Raw genomic sequence first — 22,809 nt, forward strand, 5'->3', positions numbered from 1 at the left:
AGAAAAGAATTCAACGCTCCTGAGTGCAATTTTAACCTCATACAGCAAAAACCTGTGAGCTGAATATTCTTTACAAGCAGAAACAGTTGTCAGAGCATCACAGTGGTGAGCACAGGGTGATATTATTAGACTGTCGCTGGTGTCTTTTCATGGAAGGAACCAAACACCTACCAGCCAATTTCAGTCCACACTGCTTTCAGAATCAAATTTACACCCCTTCCCCTTGTGTGTCAGGCTGTTTAATCATGTGCTGCTCCTCTGCACCACCGCACAGACTGGAGGTGGACTTGGAAAGGTTTTCAACAACCAGTAAACAACACTGTGGACAGTGCGTTTCAGGCTTCACTCATTAGCGGCAACCAAAGTTGTCAGACCAGGTGACAGATGGACTGACATGTCTGGGCAACCATGAATACTGAGCTACAGCCAAAACCATTCATAGGGAGAAAAAAGGAGAGGCTTCTGGGTGAATGCAATATAGAAAAATACTCAATTTTAAGCTCTGACAGTCAGAGCAGTAAGGCTGAACGCTGAATTACACAAGGAAACCAAAGTCTTGAGAAAAAGGTGCAACGGTCAAATATTAGTGCTATTATCTAAAGAGCTCAGGGTGGAAGCTGTGGAGTTTGTTTCTCCGTCTACCTCGTCAAAGCTGGAGTTTAGCTTAGCAGATCTTTTCTTTATAATATACAACACAACAAATATTTAGGCCTGAAGTACATGGATTTTTACTACACATTTAATACTTATATACAATTGCTAGGTGCATTAGGTACTAGAGATGCTCAACAAAAGCACCATATGGAGTGGCAGAGGTAAAATGCACTAACAGGTGCAGTACAACACTACGCTGTATTTGAGTCAAAAGAACAAATGACAGGAGTCCTGAAATTCAGAACGCAAAAGGATACGAATATTTGAAATGAAAGGAGGACGCACCTCAAGCCTCGCAGTCAGATCAACACCCATATATAAATTTAAAAAAACAAAAACAAAAAAAAACAAAACCCACAGTTTCAGCCCTCAGTGCATTATCACAATATTCCTATGTAGAAATTATGCATTTACATTTTCCCCACTGCAGGTGTGCATTGCAGCCACTCTCCACACACTGTATTTGCAAATTTTAGCTTGTTTAGGACAACACAGCAATGGCATACTGTGAATACTGATCGACTTTAGTGATCTACTGCATTTTTGATTTTATTTCAAAATATATTAATTAGATGCATCATTAAAGGAAATATAAAATTGAGTATGTAAAACAAAAAAAAATTTAGTATCATCAAAAATACCCAAAACATGTTTCAGCTAACTGTCTGCATGTTAGCTGGCGGGCTACAGATCTATTTGAAATGATACACAATAGCTCGCAAAGTCTTTAAGCCAGTTAGAATTTGTACACAGATATGCTTTTGCTAGCGATCAGCTAACTACAACTTAGCACAAATTTATAACTTTAACTAATGAGGCGATTAAATGAATTGGCTAACCAAACTAAATACAGGATTTTGCTACACAAGTTAACATGCACACACTCCATGCTAGCACAAATGAAGAGAAAGAAATACAGCTTAGTGTTGGATTTAATCCCAAAAATAAAACAATTCCATGATGAATGAAATGCCACTTTCATATCTGTAGTATTATTATTTTAGAGGACTAGCAAATGTGGTGCATGCTTAGACAGAGGTTATTTACAGCCCCAAAACATCCCTAAACTAAACTGTGGCAGTTTTATATTACTTTCTGCCATCCTAAAATATGTGTGCATGTTGTAACATCCAGGAATATCTGTATTATTGATTGATATCTGTATTATTTAACCTTTACAATTTTTTTTTCTTGTCTGGAACCAGATTGTCTGGGTCTAATTCATGCTTGCCATTTCCATCTCTTGGAGAGGCTTTTCATACATCAAAAAAAATTGTTTTGGGCAGAATGCTTCTGTAGACTGCAGCGCATTTTAATGAGAAATGCTTAATTTCACATAATAATCCACACTCTGAATGTACCAAAGACAGCAAAATACTTTGTCCTGTGAGATTAAACGCTGGCAGTCTGACGACTCGGCATGTTTTTCAGCAATAAGAGACTCTCATATGTTCAGAACTCTTCGAGCGCCTGCTGTCTGTTTGGAATTAGTCTCCATGGCAACGGACCAGACCGTCTGGCTTCAGCAAAGTAGTGCGGATGAAGTGGTGTGTTATGATAATAGTCATCGGAGAAATAAGACCCTGAAAATATACAGTACATTTTGCAAGATTCCCCTATGGACTTGTTAAACTATAATTTAAGCTTAGCATACTTCTCACCTAGACATGTTTATGCAAGATGAGCATCACTGACAGTGAGTGCAAGCATCGGGGGGCAGTAATAGTAAATATCTGGCATGTAGATGGTTGTAACTTTAGAATAACTTTATGACTTCCCTCTATCCCACGATGCCTGTGTTTGAGGCCCAAAAAGCTGCAGCGGGGGGAGTTAAACGGCAAGAGATAAAAAGTTCTGTGCCTCACCTTGCCACACTTTGACACTGACTGGCCACATTGGATGGAGTCTGAAGCCTGTCATCGATGCTCAGCGCCTGAGGACCGAGTCTCCTTCCCGCTGTCTGTCCAGCTCTCGCCTGCTGGCGTTGTTGCTGCTGCTCCTCCTCATCCTCCATCTCCTCGTTACCTGGCTTCTCCTTCCCTCGGCCCTCACTCTCGTTGTCGCTCTCCTCGCCTAAGATGTCGTCCACCTATTATATTTTTTGTTAAAAGGAGCTTTGTGAGCACATTTTTATCTTCTTTAAAAGCAGCATGAATTCACACTGTAAATGCCACAAATACCCTTTTCATTTTGCATTTTGGCCTGATCTCAAGTGCAAATTGGATTCATTAATTCCCTTCCTCCACGGAATACAAATTAAATCAACATGTCTTTATTTCTATAAGAAACATCTGGCAAATAATACATAAAGCTCCACTGAATCCTGGGAATCTTTAGTGAATATGGACAAAAAAAGGCTGTGAGAGAATGTCTGTTTATGCCCTCAGCCTTTCAGTGAAAATGCATTTAACAAATTCCAACCAAAGATTCGGTGCGGAGGAACAGTTACACATCTACAGACATTGTGCATTATTGGAGAACACTGACATAAAGGACACTAAACAAAATACCTAAGAGAAAGGCCCATGACTGCAGCACGTAAATTTGGATTTAAATATTTATTTCATGATAAGAATTGTTGCTTTCTTTTATTTATTTAAATTTCAGATCTTTATGTAAGACCACAAAAATTAACAAAAGATGTTATGTTTTCCTTTGGCTCATTTTTATGTGTTTTCCTATTCTCTCTCACCAACACACACACACACACACACACACACACACACACACACACACACACATTTACATATCTATACAAACACAGACTTATGCACTACTAGTTCTTTATGCTAATTAAAGCATGACTAAGAGCAAGATAATAATGAGGTCAGTCTTTGTAACAGCTGTGAGCCAAAAGCTTCCAGGACACTTTCCTCTCTACTCTTGGCTCTGAAATATCAAACAGGAACCCTATCACGAATATGGTCATCTCAGGTACACAGCTCTGGCTCAGGAAGCCTCACTCATCACCTGCCTAAACCTTTTTTTTTTTAATTGAGGAGCAGCCAATCAAATGAAAGCTGGCTTAAAGGGGATGAGGAGCTACGCTTGCTTTTTTTTCAGGAAGTGAAAGAACTGAGGGACTGCACCAACATTATATAAGATAAATACAATATATAAGAATTTCTAAAGAGCTGTGAGCCTCCAAAAAGGAAAACATGAAACAGAAAATAAGTGTAGTGGGTGCCCAAATCTCTGGAGAGTACTGCAGCAAGGTAAAGATTAGCACATTTCATTGTTTGCCATTAAATTTCAGATGATGAAAAGCTCTATTAAAGGACTAATTCCTGTTCAAATGATCATCAAGGAGAACCTCGTACATTAGTCCGTTCGGTTGATCCACTACAGATTCTAATTATGCATGTAATTATATCTGGAAAGCACTTTTCCTTTTCCATATAATTGGGTAATATGCTGTGCTGTAATGACGGTGATTAAAGTTGGGGGGATTAAAGAAGCTGGAATCAGATGTTTGATGCAGGTACTGTTGTATTAGTTCAAAGATAAACAAAATAAAATAATATTAATAATCTAATTATGTGCTGCTTACTTTATGTCTTCCTTTGTTTATCCTATATAACTCTCATAAGGATTACAGTTTAACATTGGTTTATTTCGTGGCTTGTTAAATTAAATTAGAGAGACGATTGCACTGTCAAACAGTCAATGCCATACAAACTTCCTGTAAAAATGTCAACTTTTATTTTAATATTTCCATTTTGATGAATTTTATCAAAAAGGGAATTAAAACATATTACACTACTTTAAAAAAACAACAACAAAAAAAAACCAATAACAAAAGCTCATCAATCCTTTATTGTATTAGCTGCTCAATTTATAATGGCAATGGCTACGGACCAACAAACTACCCAACTGGCTGCTTTCAGATCAATAGGAATGAATATAGCCTCAGCAAATGTCCAGTCTTGACCTTAACAAGCATCAAGCTCTGGGAAAGTGAGATTAATGAAGAGGGGCGTAAGTCAGGATCACGTCTGACATCAAACCAGGTTTTGTTGGTGGTTACATGAACAACACAGTGTGCCTTGGTTAAGGTAGAGGGTAAAAGTGTCAGTAGTAATAAGTCTGATGTAAAAATGGAGAAAGATAAAAATTTAAAAAAGGAGGTCAGGTTGTTCTTCGTGTTCCATTTGCTGAATCAAATTTGAATCAGCTTAACCCTTTAGGGCACAAATAAATTGCAGTGTAAGACAAATAAAACAGTTTTTCTTTTTATGTCTGTCAGGAAAACAAATGAATATTCATCATTAATTCCTTCTAAAATATGATCATCTCAGTCCAGTCTGCCCACGACTATCTACCATGAAAGCGAACACTAACAATCGTTTAGCCTCGTCTCTGTGGCAGCTGCTAAGGATTTAAATGGGTTCTATTTTTCTGTTACTACAATCAAAATATGAGGAAGGACAGATGGGCTGTTTATTAGAAAGCAGAACAGTGTAAAAAAACATTTGTAAAAACTGGCTTAGGAAAGCTATTTCATCTAAATAAAGTTAACATTCTCAGGTTTACAGTTACGATAAACAGACATTTGAACCAACACATATGAGGTTCTGACACTGCAGCTACTATATTTAACCTTGATGGAAACAAGCACTTCACCAGACTGCAGTGTCACAAACAACCAGCCTAAAGACTACAGTTGATGTGCTGGAGGTCCTTCCCGGCTGTGGAAAAGAACAAAGTTATAATATACAAAGATACTGGCAGTCACTGATACTACTTCTCAGGCTCCTAGTAGATATACCTGTGGTAACAATTTCAAACTCCTCGTCGCCTTGTTCTCGAGTTATTGCATTCACAAACTCGGGAGTCCATGCTGCCCGCCTGCTCACCCGGCAGGGTGACAACAATACCCTATCGGCCTTTCACAGCTGAGGGGTAAAAAGCTGAAGTGAAACTGACTTTAAAAGCAATGAAAAGCACCCACAAGCAGCTTCTTGCACCTCTGCTGTTTGTAGTGAATTCTGTTCCCTTCCACTTCACAACCAATCGGCATTAGATCTACGCATTAAGTCATCCAAATTGAACTGCATGCCGCAGATTTTTGGAGGACTGAATCGGAGTATGTTTGTGTAGGCTGCAAACCGCTCAGCCATCTTAGGCTCTGTGCAGCCAAATACTTTAGCAAAAAGGACATTCAATTAGATTCTTTTTAATATATCAAAACTTTAAAAAAAAAATACAATAATAAAGAGAAAACTTAACAATCACATGACCGCCTTTGGACAAGCACTTGGTAACAGTGGGAAGGGAAACTTCCATGAACATATCCAGAGTATCCCGTGTCAGAAAGCCAAAAATGGAGCAATATTTTCTTAATTTGTAACTCTAAACAAAATGATTCTACTTTTTGGATCGATTTGGTGCCAACATTTGGAATCTACAACTAGCAAGCTCTCTTTTTCCGAAGACCATCTTCTAAAAAAGAGCCAGTTAGCCTAGCTTGCATATCTCAGCTCCTAACTTGCTCGGCTAACTGGCAAGTACCAAATTTGCACAATAGTTACCCTAAAATGTTCAACAGTTTGATGGGTAAGACCTACCTACATCACAACACAATGGAACAGGGAGTAATGGCATGCTTATTAAGAAGTTTTGAAGGAGCATTGTGCTCTCAGTGATACATCTCAGGCTCTGGCTTACAAATGTTGTCAAATCACAGCACATGAAACACCTTCAAATCTGCTCATACTGGCATCAAGAATAGGGTTGAGTGACCTCATTAGTACCAACCCATTATTCCCCTGTAAAATTACTAGCAACAGATACAATGTTTGCCGAAACAAGTAGGAAGACAGGTTTCATATTACAGCAGTGTCACAAACAACAATGAGTGACTTGGTCTTGGCCTCAGTAATTAATGCAATTACTAATCATAAGTTGACTATTTTGGCCTGACTAGCTAAAGGATTGCTAAGTAGTAACATTTCCTGCTTCTTTTGTACTTTTCTGCAAGGCCGTCGTGCTGCTAATTTGTTCAGCCACCTATTTTAACATGTTTAAAATGCCTCACCTGTCTTTCCTCTACTCTGCCATGCACTAACCACACTCAGTGGAGTCTTTCTGACAAACATATGCATAGTGGGGAAAAAGACTGACACGTTAAACTAGCATCTCTACAAGTTAGTTAAGCAAGGGAGCCGAGGTCTGTTTTATCCGAGATCTCTACACAGTGAGAATTACTTTCCAACCACAAACCTCGCACCCCCCTAATGGCCAATAAAAAGAAACCGGGTTTCAGGTGCTTTTCAGATCCAGAAGCTACATATATCTTTTATACAGTCTACCATAAGTAGAGTTACTGACACAAAACTAGAACAAGGCAGATTCAATGTAATATAAATGTGCAAAACAACAGTTGATCACTGAAACAATTAAATTCTACCATTATAAAAGGTATGCCAGTAGAGCAGAATAGCAGTAGTATAGGTTCTTAGAAAACAGGTCTTTATTCCACAGGCAGGGGAAAAAGCACAGTATGTATCAATTTAAGAGCAAAACACTTACATGTACTGTGTGTGCATTAGAACAGTTCCTGTCTGCTACTCACCATGGAGCCACTGTACAGAAAGCCCCGTCGGCTTCTGATCATTTCCTTTCAAAAACCAATGTACAGTTCACTCTGTCAGGTAGGGTTCTTACAACCTTGGCAGAAACGGAAGCATTAACAATCCTCACAAAGAGCAAGGCAAACTTCCCACTGATTTTTCTCCTTTTTTTTCTCTCTTGGATATAATCAAAGGCCAACCAAAGAGCCCACCGTCAAACTTTTCAAAAGCACAGCACGACGCCCCCTCAAAGCTTGTTTAGAGGCATGCTTTTGGTCTCATCACTGCAAGCTGGAAGTAGTGAGTGAATAAGTTTAGTGCAAGTGCGATTACAGGGAACAGAATCTATTTACAGCTAAATATCTCCGCTGCTAAACTATTGTGTTCGCCTTGTTTTTGACCCTCCCAAAGTTGACTGTGATGATAAATGTGTTGGAGGGAGGTGGCGAAGAGGTGAAGGAAAACAGACTAACGACACAAGAACGTGTTTTGATTATCACTCAGTCGTAGGATGCAGACAAACCACAGTAAATGTATCGTGTTTTACAGAATAGAAGATCACCTGTGCCAAATATTCTTTTGGTCGTTCACAGGCTGCCAAAGCAGCTGCGACCTGTTGAGAAACACTTCACGAGACATTTGAGTCATCTGGATCCAATTCTTTGAGCCCTGTAAAGCTGAGGTGGCTATTCAGCATTTGTTTTCTTTTTCAACAGAATGATGATAAAATACTCAGAGTTACAAATGTGATCTGATTAGTTACTTGACATCAATACCGGTTTAAAAGCACAGAGCAACAATGAGTATCACGCTCACAGTCTGAAGCAGCAGCTTGGAGCTTTAGATTTAGTTTACCTTTGCAGAGTTGTAGTTCAAATGTAAGCTAGCAAGTTGCAACACCACATTTGTGCTCTGTCCATTGCTGACAGGCATGCATGGCTTCCCAGCAACACTAAAATCCCCCCCCCAAAAAAAAGGCACTTGTTGCAGTGACAAATGGTTAAAACTAGGGTACAGCTGTGCGAAAATAATCTTGCAATAACTGGATCGGCTGGAATATCTAGAGTAAGACAAACTAATAAAAGGCACATGCAGAGATGCCCATCTACAAACAAAGAGTCACAAAATATCTGACAGTGACTTCGCTGACTGTTGTTTGTTGATGTTATTTATGAAGGAGCAGCTCACATTTTTTAATATGTACGCTCAGGGCCATCTAAAAATGTCAGCTTTTGTTTTGTAGTCTCTGGCAGGTTGATGGCTTATTTAAAAAAGAAAACAAAGAAACTGCAGGACGCAGCATGTGGGGAAAAAACAAAACAAAACAAAAAAAACCACTAAAAACACAAAGGATACAAAAGCATATTTAAAAGGACCACAAACAGAACAATGACAGCTGTTACTCAAGATTACAGCTTGTAAGCATTAGGATATAGAAATCATCAGGAATTAAGCTGCATTGTTCTGAAAGACAGGTTTCCTGCCATAATACATTTATTCATACAAGACAAATAATTGTTTGGTTTTTTTAAAGAACATTTCTTCAATCATTTGTTTTAATCTCCCTGATTACTAATAATGGGCATCAGCCGAACTTTTATTTACACTTCTGCTTTCAATCTGTGCAGGTCCTACAGTGTTCAGAGCTGGAGCAGCAACACACAGTAATTATACCACAAAAATGCCAATCAGAATCAATACTGGAATTATTAATCAGAAGAAAAAACCCCTGCAGAACTCAGAACCACCTGATCATAAGCAACCAATAAAGCTTTCTGACTGGCAGATGCTTCAATTAATCGACTGACCCTTTAAAATCAAAGTCAGTCAGGTCTTTACATCCAACATGTTGCCTTTGAGAACCAACGACTCAGCTACTGTCTGAGTTGTGTGTCTCTCAAGCACAGATCTAAAATCTCGCTTTTTAACTCTTAACTTTAAGATTCATATACTGAGAAATAAGCCGACAGTCAATTATGATCAAACAAAGGGCAGCAATTAGAAGAAGCCTTTACTTGGGGGAGCACTGAACAGATGTTGCCCGGGGGAATGAGTATTAGCTTGGGCTGAGGTCAGCTTAAAGAAAATTAGCAGCCATTGCTCACAGCTTTGATCAAATTTCTGCTCTGACATCTTACTTTGCATAAAGTATCTCTTACACCTTACCAGGCTGGTCTTTTACAGTCCACTGATATTTGTCATTTTGTCTCCATTATTATATGTGATGGCATATAATAAAGGTTTTTCTATCCATCAATACCAAAGACTTACATGAATAATACCCAAAAATTTTAACAACCTGACATAGATGGATGTTCATTTTAGCCACATTAGCTCCTAATGGAGTAGTCTTTCAAGAAATACATCAACCTCCTCCACCTATGGAGCTACTTAATGTTTTTTTTTTTTTTTTTTTTTTTTAAATGCATGGTCTACCGTGAGTTTATTATTACCATCATGTATCAATTTCACAATGCCAAATAAGATAACAGCTTAATCATTATGATGCTAAATAAATTATCACTGCCTTCTGTGACGATCAGACTACAAGACAAGTATGATGTAGGTCCTGTACACGTTCTAGCCAATTACACCTTTTCTCTTCTGTCAACAGAACAACCCTTGGTGAATAGCTGCAGACTTGCAACTGCTCTCTATACAAATACATTTTATTAAAGGGTTTTATCATGACTACAGACAACTTTTTCAGTGGTGGTTTAGTTCCTCTTTAATGGTGAAGGAATAACTGAGGCCAATGAAATGGCCTTTGTGAATGTTACTGAACTTTTTATCCAAAATATCAGCTGCAACAGGATAAGGAAAAGCAAGAGACAACAGCAGATGGCTCTACTTGAACAAACTAACCAGTTAACCTTTTCATTAAAGACTTGCCAGCTGATCTAGGAACTCCAGGGTTTCTCCAGTGTTTTTTCAGGGCATCGCAGCCTTAAGTTGACCCCTGTGTTTTTTCTAGACCAGGTTTGGCCAACTCCACGCCTCACGGGCCGGTGTCCTGCAGGTTTTAGACATCACCCTGGGTCTACATACCTGAATCAAATGATTAGTTCATTACCAGGCCTCTGGAGAACTTCAAGACATGCTGAGGAGGTAATTTAGCCATTTAAATCAGCTGTGATGGCTCAAGGACACATCTAAAAGCTGCAGGCCTGGATTTGGACCCCACTGTTCTCAACAAAAGCGATCCTTACAACCTTTAAATTTGCTAACGCTTAAAATGCATCTTATTAGATCTACTGTTCCCGTGAACTGTTTATACACACACATAAAGACAGCTTGGAAAAAAACCTAGAGATAAAATACAATTGAATAAAGAACAAGGCAAACGTTACGGCTTAATACAGTTGTACCTTTGTGTATGATTGGATGGGTACTTAATAAGGTAACTAAATTATTCATTGAGTCAGTCATATAAAATACCTTTACTGTGACTCTCACTGGTGCTCTTTGTATTGTATACAATCCAGTCTGTAGTCATACCAGTGTAACTGACAACAGATAATGTTGCTGCTGCAGGAGCAGGAGATGGCACTGATCTTTCAAAATGTGCAGCAAAAACAAACAAAAACACAGCAGCATTCCCTCACCAGCCTCAGTCACATACAACTATGAAAGACTTAGCTTACCTTAATTACCAAACAGAAGTGGACAGTAGGGGTGGGTGATATAGACTCAATATTAATTAATTCCAAAGAGCTGCAGTCACAGATGACAAACTTTCTAATTTAAAGTGAGAATCTATTGCTTTAAGCTTCCAGCAGCAGCATTATAGTGCAATAATAGTATATAGTAGTAATATTAGTATAATAACAGCAATATATCCTTAATCCAAAAATAAGTAAGAGAAAAATTGCCTAGCTAGTGTTTTCCCTGGTAATTTTTGGAACAAAGCATAAGGCTGATATGTGGCTGTTTTTCACACCAGGGAACAAAAAAAGCATAGTGTTGCTATAGCAACGACTTTGCTATACAATGTAAACATTTATACTGGTATTATTACAGACAATGTGAGCCTTAGTGGACAGACATAAGCGCAACAGCTAAAACAAAATTAAATTAAAAAAAATTTGCTTTAATCTTTCCTGATTTATTCTTTATGCCTAAGATTTGACCGTCTTATTCAATCAATTTTTACCTGTGTAAAAATAGCACACCTTTTTCTCCTCCACTCTTCATTGTGACCTCCACAAAGAGGATGCACCGATGGAAAAAAAACGTTCACGAGAGGAAATAAACTAGTATCGCTAGTAAGGTCTGACTGACGGATATTTAAGATTGATCCCGATATTTGGTAAAAAAATGTCTTTTTTTCCCCTTTTCTATTTATTGACTGCTATAAAAGCCAACATCAATAAATGGATAGATCAGCAGATAGCCAATAAATTGGTTGGGCTCTGAGCTTTACAAACACACAGTTACATTAAGTGTCAAACTAACCGTGTCTGTTTTCTCTTGATTGATTGTTGTAGCTGCTCCAAATAATTCAATTAATTTAATTAATTGCAATCTTTTTTATACACCTGCACACACATATGGCGCTATGTCAACTGGTACATTAAACTGAACTGAATCACACCACCCCAACAACTTTTCTGGACAAAATCCAGTAGTACCCCAGAGCTTAGCTATGAAAAGAACTTTCTTAAATCTTAAAGTTTTGGTGTAGGACTGGTTCGCCTACCTAAAAAAAAATCACTTTCTCTTTATATTAAGGTAACTCACAGGAGAAAACTTTATGCCTGCAAGCGCTACAATATGTGAGGAAGGAATCCAGAGTGGGAGCTCAGCATATTTCTGTGCAGCCAATCAGCAATCATTGTTCTCATCAATTTCTGTTTATGCTGGGTTAGTGTACACGGAGCTCATGTTTTCAGCGTGAGGGCAGCTCATGGAGAACTTTTCATAGCAAAGTCCCAATGAAGAGGGATTACATAAGCTACACCCTGCCAAAATTACCGACTTCATCTGGGAAAGGTAGTCAGAGGTGGTAATAGAGCCGACGGCTGATTACTGAATGGAGTAAGAGTGTTGATGGCTCATTCAAAGTGGGGAGAGGAAGATGAGGGCTTTGTGCTGGGTGAGAAAGTGCTCACTGGAGACCATCGGGAAAAGAAATTAATGGAAATGAATACGAGAAGTCGATGTGAAGATATTGTGATTACTAGCTATTTAAAACAAAACGGTAATGTTATGCATTGGGACCGGTGAATCGGGAGCACAAAGAACTCCAACACCAATCTACTCATACCTGCAGCTGTTCATTAGCTCAGGGTCACAAACCCAGCTCTCATTGTTTTGAGTCAAGGGCATTCCCATCCTCTGCTTGCTCCTCATAAATAAAGGAAAGCTGAAGTGCTCAAACGGAAAAGATGCAGCAATCTTCTGAGAATGAACTTTTTAGAGGCTCTGTAAACAGGAACACGCTGGTTTCTTTTTACCATTATCCAGAAAAGATATACTAAAAAAGCTGAGGTTAGTCGAAGAGAGTTGCATAAGGCTGAACGGAAAACATTACTGTGAAATAACAGACCCCACGTAGCTTCAGGTGACAGTTTTTTGTGTTATTACTTTTTAGATTTCAGTGTTTATATCAATGATGTGGGTTTTTTTAACCTTAGAAAAAAAGAAACCTTCACCAAGTTGCTCAGAAAGGAATAGAAGCTTCTTTTTTTTGTTGTTGTTTTTTGTTTTTAATGTGGACCAATAGTGGACATTATGCAACAGCCAAATGAGAGATTTCTGCCAGGCTGCCAAAGACTGGTGCAAATGGAAACTGGACCAGATGGAATATTCATCCCGCTTCAGGTTAAGGGCTAAATGATGGATTCGTGTGACTGGGAGCAATAATTTGCTGGTTGTGTTGGCATGATTCCTGTTTGCAGCATTGGTCTGATTTGATCAGTCTAATGTCTTCTAATTAAATTCTTTGAAAATTGTGAAACTCAAATTCAGCACCACAGACCGTATCACACACTCAGCTTAATAGGTAGATGATTTCATCTGAATAGATTCACTTCGCTCAAACTTGACCTAATACTCTTTTCTTATAAAGCTACATTGTCTTACTTCCAACGTATGTTTTCTAAGCTCTACTGTGAAGACAATATGGGTTTATGAGATTTCTAAATCAATGCATTCTGTTCTTGTTCACAAACGTTTTCAGAATTGAACTCCGTTTGGATAATGCTATGCTATCAGTGTATGCCCAGTTAGCATGAAAATGTGCTTTGTTTTTGCAGTTTTCAAGTAATTTCACATCTTCCACTTTCCACATCTTTCTCTAGAATGCGAGGCTTGTCAATGAGCTTTGAGTGTGATCAATCATAATAACTTTAAAGACAGCTAACGTTTTATGTGGTTGCAAAGCACATCTTAAGAACTAGTTCTGTCAGACAATAGCCCAGTCCTTAAAAGTTTGACAGTATTCTATAAAGTTGAGGCTAATTGAAGGACGTTTGAGTTTTTCTGTTAACACTGCCAGACAATTATCAGGAGTTAACATGAAGCAGCTAAATATAAGATTTTTTTTTTATAGTCTTTTAAGTGAGCTTAAACAGCAACCCGAACTAAAAACCTTCAGTGAGTATAAATAGACTGACATTTAAAAACACCAAACTGAGCTAAAATCACAAACAAATTACAAACAAACAACTGAGTTGTTTATTACAATAAATGAAATAAATGACATCACAAAAACTGTCCAGTAAATGCATTAATTGCATGTCCAGAACTAAAAACACATCTTTGCATCAGACATAATGAACCTAAATTTAAGCACTCCGGGTATTTATACGCTAATGCTGTAAGAACACACGTTCAACCACTCAAATCCAAGTTCCCCTACTACATATTTGCTAATGACAAAAGGCTCAGAACAGGTCTCCATGTCTGAGCTTCAAATGCAATTATCCCTCTTGTATTTCCAGATTCTGTAGCATTCATAAATCATTAGTAAACGCTTGGACTGATGTAATCTGAGAACTGATATGATGACAAGTAGCAGTAATCAAGCTAGGGCACCCTGACACCAAGAGGAGCTTTGCACTGGATTAAAAGTAAACTTGTGACTTTATTGCAAAGAAAATAAATACATTTAAGCTTTTAAATCAACAAAAACGCTCATTATTGGCCAAATTAAATTTCACAGATTGCAAGTCTTAATACACTATATGTCGAAACTGGTGGGACTGCTATGCTGTTCACATTAAAACTTAAATTACAGGTCTAACTCTGTTCACAGAGAGCAGCAGAGGCTTTCATATACCTAATTCTGCATGTCTCTTTGGCACACATTAGCTGTGGCAGGGTGCAGCACGTGCCAAATGACTCTGCTGGCAGGAGACTGGGTTAAAATGCTCTCTCCTGGGAGACCATCCAAATGGATAAAACAGGTGTTATTACGGTTGGCTGTAGGGGGCTTTTTTCTTTTTCTTTTTTTTTTAATGAGACAAACAGATGCTAATGGTCCGCCTGCTTCTTCTACATTTACTTTCTTTCTTCTTATGATTATCATCTTCTATATTAATTCTAACAAAAATAAATACATTTTGTTTGCCATGCATATCATATTTTGGGAAATACGACCAAGATCAATACTTGCAGGTGAAGAGTGTGACTGATGAATGCACTATGGCCTTAGACCTAATGAGCCATGTGCATGGGGGAGCATGCTACTCCAACAACAACCAGTCTATATTGCTCGCCTGACTTTATAACACCCACATGCTCATTTATTTACTTGATTTAGAATCCTGGAGCAGATGACTGCATAGAGTCTCAGTAATAACATCCAACATAGGACTGATGGTCCACATTCCACATCATTATGTTAGCGAGAGCAATAAGACAAAACCGATTCCAGTCATTTCCAGTCATAAATGCAGCCATCAAGGGCACAGCAATTTCAAAGAAAGGTCATCCAGTTGGTACACAGTTATTTGCCAGGCAGCTCTGCACACGTTGCTCCAGGTAAACTGACACACAAACCACCATGTTACCATTGCTGGCATTTAAATGTGAGGCTGTCTAACTGACTCAAATATGTACCTTACTTGAGCCAATTAAGTGTGGTTCTTTCCCTCTGCCCCTGAAGATCCAGAGTGTTTAAGAATGTCACAGACTGGCCTTTAGCAAAACAGTTCGAAGAGGATGACATTTGAAATGCAGTGCATCTACAAAGGACCCTTCACTTGAGTCAACTTCTCTACCTCTTTACAGAGCAAAACATGGTGAACAAGGCTTTAAGCTTCACTTGCAAGAAGCAAACAGTCGTGCCTTACAGTTCTACAAGTCTGATAAATTGCTAAAGCTAATAATCTAAACTAAAAAAAAACCAAAGGCCTATCAACGTGCCTTTATTCAGCTACTCGGAAACATTTTTTAAACAGTTGCCCCTTTGTAATACTGTGATGTAATATGACTGTAAATGTATTATTTATGGAAATAACACAGTAAGATGATATAACCGCTATGCAGGATGTAGTAGGATTACCATTTATTAATAGCAGAGTATATAAAATGAACAGTACTATCATGTGTTTATTTATATTTCACCCCGTTTTACCCTGAGCATTTTACAGCAGCCATATTAGCATAAACATCCTCCAGTGAATTTCATTTCCTAAAATTATATGCCTTAAAATGTTTAAATAGACCACTTCAAAGTAAACATAAGGGTTTGGACACTGTATTTTTTCCCAAAACAGAGCAAGATTAAACAAATCATTATAAAATTGCCCCCAAATTAATGATTAACTTCAGAACTAATACCACATTTACACAATTGTGTTTTGGGAATAATACTGGGAATCAATTCTGGATACCTTATTAGGCAACTTGATCTTTATCCACTATAGTGCTACATCAGCAAGACGCTGGCCTTTAATTAAGACTGAAAATTAATGCTTGGTCCATGCTGTCATGCTAAAGTTTTAGTGCACATGGTCGTGATAAATGGGAAAAAAGCATGTGCTAGGTAAAGACATGTGACTTTCTAGAACAGGACCACCAAACCTCACCCCTTCTGTCTTTATGCAAAGGAGGATTAATACTTATGAACAGTTAATTAAATTGAACCCAGAGTCAAACAGGCCGAGATCAATCTGCGACCCCTCGGCTGCTTAGGGAAAAAAGCAATCCATGAATGGTTGGCAGGCGGTTGCTAGAGGTTGCTGACAGAGGTAAACTTGTCTGCACATGAAATTGAAAAGTGTGACTCAAACCAGGAAGAGAGGCCGTTCCTCTTCAAAGTAATAGCTGTGCCTTTTAAAAAATTTTTTACTTTTACTTTAAAGGCACTTGATGTCTATTTGTGTTGCACTAATTCAAGTTTCACTATCGCTTGGCCAGTAGTTGGTGAGTGTTTGGAGACAAGTCAGCATCTTCCATGCAAGCTATGGGCAACTACAGCAATCTCAGCAAACCTGATGGGAATACACGTTTTTCCTAAGCAACCAGAGGCTGTCAGGAAATCGCAGAATGGTTTCTAAGCCTGTATGACCTAAATCTTAGAGCCAACTGCCATAAATGTCTATAATCCCTCATGTTAAGGATGGACCTATGGATAATCACGAGCCTCTCCAATCTCAATTTCATCTTGCGTGTCCAACCTGGTTTGCATTCATTGCCAAATCCTGTTTAACAAGACAAAGTAAACGTTCCTTTGCACTCTCTTTTTAAGGGCAGAAATGTGGGGAAAGTGTGATTTTCAAGCTTCCTCTGGGCATTGAAATATATCCCACCATCTATAAGAGAGCAGCTATGAGGCTTTGACACTTCAGAAGATTGAGAGATGGCAGCTCTATCCTCCAGTAGTTCAGCCCCCTACTTCACACAAAGCAATTACAGAGTGCAAAAAGCTCTTATTTCTGTAGGAGTTCACAGAGGGTGAATAATTAGAATAATCAGAGCAATCCCTACAGAGATATGTGAGCTCATAATTCCACCAAGGTAGAACCAGTGAGAATTACCACATTTGAACAAACTACATTTTCCAAACCTCAGTCTAACAAAACAGTTAATCTAATTTACTTACATGTTCATCAATGAATGAAAGACAATCATTTCATACTTAGAACACATACATGGTTTTCAAGCACCATACCATCCCTGTTTCAAAACAGCATTTCAAAGACATGAAAGCCATTTTTTCAGTCTAATTACACCAGGTCAGACATAATTATACCAAAGCTCTGACCAAACCACTGACTGCTCCATTTGCAGATTAATAACAAACCCACAATGTTCAGTTTCCATTTGGCTGCAGTGGTTCTAAAATCCAGTCTGTTTTGCTTTAGCCACAGCATCTAAAAGGACTCATTAGATGCCTCTACCAGAAAGAATTATATTGAGTAATATTAAAGGTTTTAGTACAATGAACTCTTTGTGTGCTTACTGGTAAAAAGAAAATGGGAAAAGATGTACATTTAAATAAAATCTAATTTCAATCTATTTATTCTTCTTCCAGACAGCAACTGTCCTACTGTAACTCAGCAACTGAACCCAGGCATGAACAGCCTGTCGAGCTTTGGGATTCATGGCATGTGTGTATAAGATGGGTGTTCAGGCAGAACTCTGGGTTGTCTGTTTTGTTAGCCTTTCCAAATCCAAAACAATAGAAAATATAATATAAATGAACTGAATCACTAGGCTATTTATGTTTTACTCTAAGCCCTAGCATGTCCATCAAACAACCTTAAAAGCAATGCTGTGCGACATCCAGTGGCACAGAACATTAAAAATACATATGTTTTTCTAGCTTAAGTGCCAATGCTAAAAGCAAGCCTGATGGACTAATTAGCATGCTAGCTAACAGTAGCAACGGGGGTTATCTGCTATTCCAACACAAGCTAGTCAGGCCATGTCTTAACAAAAAGACACAGTTGCAGACTATACATCACAATGGAAGCATATGTATATAATTTAACAAATAAATGTTAAATAGCTGCTGGTTTTAGCAGTAATGTAGGTCAGCAATATATAGAAGATGTGTGAGTCAGCTAAGGATCTTCTATAAGCACATGAAGTATAGGAGAAAAAAAAAATAGGGGGAGTGGGGAGTCTGTTTCCTAAAAGGCAAAGCAAAGCAGTTCCCAGGCTGAGTGGTTGCCTGCAGCTACGGAGTTACTTAACCCCAGAATTCAATCGAGTTAATAACCAGGCAGATCATTTTGCATCCCAGTAACAGGAGACAGTTTGTGGTTTAAAGCATGACCAATCACAATGACATCCACATCATTTAATTATATCTAACTAAAAGTGCAATTTCCTTATAGGTTCTATACCCAGATCTCAAGTTAAAACTACAAAACTATTATGTCATGTACAAAAATCTTCATTCACTTTATTCATTCACTAACAACAGCCCATGAAAGTCACCTTTAAAATAAATTGATTTGCTTGAAAACAATGGGATGGGCAAAGGAAACATTCTTTTTCCCCAATTTGTTTATATACAACAATAAACTACACAAGCATGCTGCACTTTTAAGCAAGGTTAATGAATGTCAACCAAAATAGTTCATTAGTGGGCTGTAAAATAAGAGTGAGTCTGTGAAATGTGCAAAAAGGGACCACAGATCTGACCAGAACTGCAAAGTGTAAAGAGTACCTGAGTATTTTTTTTCCACTACTAAAGATCACAGTTAGTATAAAACACAAAAGTAACTTCCAGGCTGAAAAAAGCCAAAGTGACTAAAACCTGCATTCTACCCAAAGACCACCAGATGGCGATAGCTGAGGCTGTGACACGTTTATGGCAGAAAAATTAAATTACGTCTGTTTTATAAATCTTTTTCTAACTACTTTTCAAAAAGGCGGATTACCTGTGTTATGAAACCACAGGATAATTAGTTAACGACTTGTCAACCACACACCAATGAGCGTGTAGTTTCACAGTCAGGTTTTACTATGACGTCACGTTTGCTTCTTCACAAACAAACGTTGCGAGCTACATCAATCTTTCATACTGTCAATGTTAGCGACACATTCCATTTTTGCAATTTTTAATTAAAAAATGTTCATGGTGCAGCTTAAAGGGGAATGCAGTATATATTAACTACAAAGAAATACAAAAAGTTGCTTTATTTTTTTCAAAATTCTTACTTTTAACTTCCCTTTATTCATATTCAAAGGACAAATGAATCTAGCAGTAACCCATGCAGCTTTCCTGTGAGAAATTATCATTACATGCAAAAGAAAATAATCGCAATAATCCACCATTGACCTCACTTCAAACGTGGCTTGTCATACCCCATGTGAACAAGCCACATAGCTCTTTCACTAGAATAATCGCCCACCGAGAGGCTCTTGGCAGATCTCAAGGATCTGCTCTGCACTTTCCCCCCCTGCTGAAGCATTAGAAGAATTCAGAATTCCATTATAGAGTATTACCAAAGAGGGAGCTGAGCTCCCTGACATTAGTAATCACTTCACCTGAATCGTGAGGCCAAAACTACAAAATCCAGTAAGCAGACAGAAGTAATAGTCCGTGGAAAGATTTGAACATCAGATGAAAGGTTTAAGGATGTGCTGCTGACGTTTTGACTGCTGTGAAAGGTTCCATTATATTTACCATTTGATAACATTTAACTTTTGGGTTTTTTTACAATTCTCTCATTAATGTCCTATCTGTAGTCCTAATTTTTTTCTTAACTGCAAATGTTTCCCTGTCTATGCATTTGAACACAGCAGAAAAGGGCTGAAATATGTGCAGCATTTCCACTTCTAAATTGATGTCCCTCCTTTGCAGTGCATAACTGTCTGACAAATATGGTGACATTATCAAAAGAACTAATGAGCTCAAAGGCATACATGTTTTGCTGGATTAGATTTGGAGAACCAGTTTCTGATTTCCATTCCTACATCCAATGCAAAGCAATAACACTGCAGGTAGATGCCTGCTGTGAGTATGGTATGGAAATTTATTTCACAGTCACTGCTGAAATGAAACCATTTAATTGCCTCATTCCTTGTACAGAGAACTTTCCCTTTTCACAGTGTCTGTCACTGTTGGCGCAAAATGGCACAAGCCTATTTTGAACGTGTGTAACAGACTCATTAAACATGATAGATTTCTGTAGACTCCCTAGTCTAGCTCAAACGCCACCAGGTCGAATGCTGAACGAAAGTTTCGTCCGTCCTTACCTCTTTGTCCATGCTGTCCAGGTCCTCCTTGCAGAGAGTGTATAGCGGCATTGTTTCTGACATGCTTGGCTGTCGTTTCCGCCGAGATGGTCCAGGCTGCTCATCATCTCGGCCGGACTCTACTCCCTCGTCTTGCTGACTCTGTGAGGTTCCCCTAAGGTACACAAGTATAAAACAAACGTGAAACACTGAAAATACAAATAACTTTGTCCAAATGTGGTAGCTACATTTTATTCTGAAATTGGTAGTGGGTACTACATCAGAAAAACAGTTTTTAATGGCATCTGTGGTCTTTAAATGATGTGCTGCTCAGATGTCACATGAACGTGTACAATGGCCTGAATATTAATGAGAAATACACAACACTGTTATGTTCTATTATATTTCACTACTTTATGTTTTTATAGATGCACTTGCCTGCCCAGAGACCAGTGTATACGCTGTATGCTTGGGTCAGGTGTCATGTTACAGTGAGCTGGCTAACTACCTCCATGTTTGTTATTACTGTAGCAAAATGTTAGTTACATAATTGCTTTGTCACTTTGTCAAAAATCTGCAGCTTGATATTATACTACCATAATAACCATGCAAGCTAGCTTTTCCACTCATACTGCCATAATGTCAGGAAGCAAGGTATCGTTGTTCAGCTAGGTATAACGTAGGCATGCTGCACAAATTTGGCAATGGTTAGTTCCCCAATTCCTTATTTGCAAAACAGCCAGCTAAGTTACTAGACCAGCACATGAAATTGGATGATTTAGCTGACCTTATCTATTCAACTAAATGTTTTAGGGAAATCACTTGTAGTTTGTCCGTTTTAGCAAGCAAGCTAACATCAGCCTAAACATCAGAAAGACAGCTCCAGGCTGGATTTGATCCTGAAAAACCAACTGACCCTTCACTGAATGCCCTGCTCAAGTCCAACATACTGTTATCCTGAGGGGTAAAATATATTTCTATTTCTTGCAAATGTGATGTCAGGTTACCTGCTCACTCAATGAATTTGTTTGATGCCTTACATAATAATTAGCTGGTTAACCATAGCGACTATGTCATTGAGTAATGAGGCTATCTAAAGCCAAAGCTAAAATGTCTTTTTTGGCCTTATGCGACGTGAGTGCTGAAGTCTTTATTGCACTGGGAGCTTGCTGCTTGTTGACGTTTGTGATTACTGGCATCCATTTCTAAGCTGCTGTTAGCGTTTCTCACTGTTGATTGGGAGAACTGAAAAGAAGCATTGTCACATCTTTTGGATTTTCACAGACAATTCATCGAGCATCCTTCACACTGAAGTTATTGCACATGCTTTGGAGGCAACCAACAAAGTCAGGGAAGGTCTCTTCAAAAAAATAAAAATAAAAATTGGATCAGAGAGGATATCTACATCGGGATTAGTTTGTGACATTTCTTTTAGAACTTTGAGACAATTACACTTTTTCTCATTTCTATAAAGATGCAGATTAACACAAAGATTTTCAAAATTTAGGTAAGAGAAAAACAAACCGAATCAAACGAATCACCTTCCAGGCACAAGGATGAATTAAAAAAACAAAGAGTATCATTATCATTTTTCTGTCATATTTTCTCATTTTATTCTTGATGCTGTATATGTTATAGTGATATATACAGGAAATGCCAGGCACCAGAATTAGGTTGCAAACACTGTACATAATCAGCTCATAGACAGGTAGGTGTAGGCGGTAAAAGGGGGTAGACCAGTCACAAAACACACAGATAGGCTTTCTTCTCTGTAACGAGGGCCCAGTAGATGCAAATGGGAAGACAAACTTTTCTACGGTTCCTCTTGGCAGTGCTTAATTGAGCAGATCTTCTTTGATGATTCAATCCAAGGTTATGCAACTTCCTGAAAACTCCATAGTGCCTCTAATCTATGAATAAAATGAGCCAATTTTCCGCTTTAGTTGATTAATTACAGAGTATGATCACAGATATATTCAACTTAAAAACACTTTGAGCTGCTATTAAAAGTTGGAGTCTGTAATTTTCTGGCGTTATTATAAAGCATGCAGGTCAGCATCTGCATGTGGCATCCCAATGACAAACTGGCAATGTGGGTGACTGATGAATGACAGAGTGACAGATCAGAGGTGAACTGTGAAGCCGTCCTTTCACCTGCCACATTATTGCTGTCAAACAAGGACACAACTGGCAATTCTGATCACTGCATAGGGAGAAAACATCTGACTGCCCTGAATTCAAAAATGTAAACAAAACAAGGTGGGAGAGTTGTCTGGGAGGTGAAGCCTCTGTGGCTGATGAATATCCCTGACCATCAAAGACCATCAGTCCACACAATAATAGGGTGTTGGAGCCTTTTTATTATTCCTCAGTTGAGGGGGTAATTCATGGAGTAGACTATCACTACACCGGCAGCTGCTTTAGTTTACAAAGAAGGTAAAGA

The 22,809-nt window shown here is 38.4% G+C and overlaps 1 protein-coding gene across 3 annotated transcripts in view; it reads right to left on the reverse strand.

The window, feature by feature from the left end:
- The window catches only part of ctdp1 (CTD (carboxy-terminal domain, RNA polymerase II, polypeptide A) phosphatase, subunit 1), an 88,108-nt gene that overhangs the window by 46,637 nt on the left and 18,662 nt on the right, over positions 1-22,809 (reverse strand). For 2 of the 3 annotated variants that reach the window (XM_084919106.1, XM_084919105.1), the window contains exons 11-12: positions 20,388-20,541; positions 2,520-2,743 (exon numbers count right to left, since the gene is read on the reverse strand). In XM_084919106.1, coding sequence (XP_084775232.1) covers positions 2,520-2,743; positions 20,388-20,541 — 378 coding nt within the window. The remainder of the gene's footprint in view (positions 1-2,519; positions 2,744-20,387; positions 20,542-22,809) is intronic. The other variant, XM_084919107.1, reaches the window with a different exon arrangement.

Source organism: Perissodus microlepis, chromosome 22 (assembly GCF_051167445.1).
Source record: "Perissodus microlepis isolate ML-2025 ecotype Zambia chromosome 22, ASM5116744v1, whole genome shotgun sequence".
In the NCBI taxonomy this organism is placed as follows: domain Eukaryota; kingdom Metazoa; phylum Chordata; class Actinopteri; order Cichliformes; family Cichlidae; genus Perissodus; species Perissodus microlepis.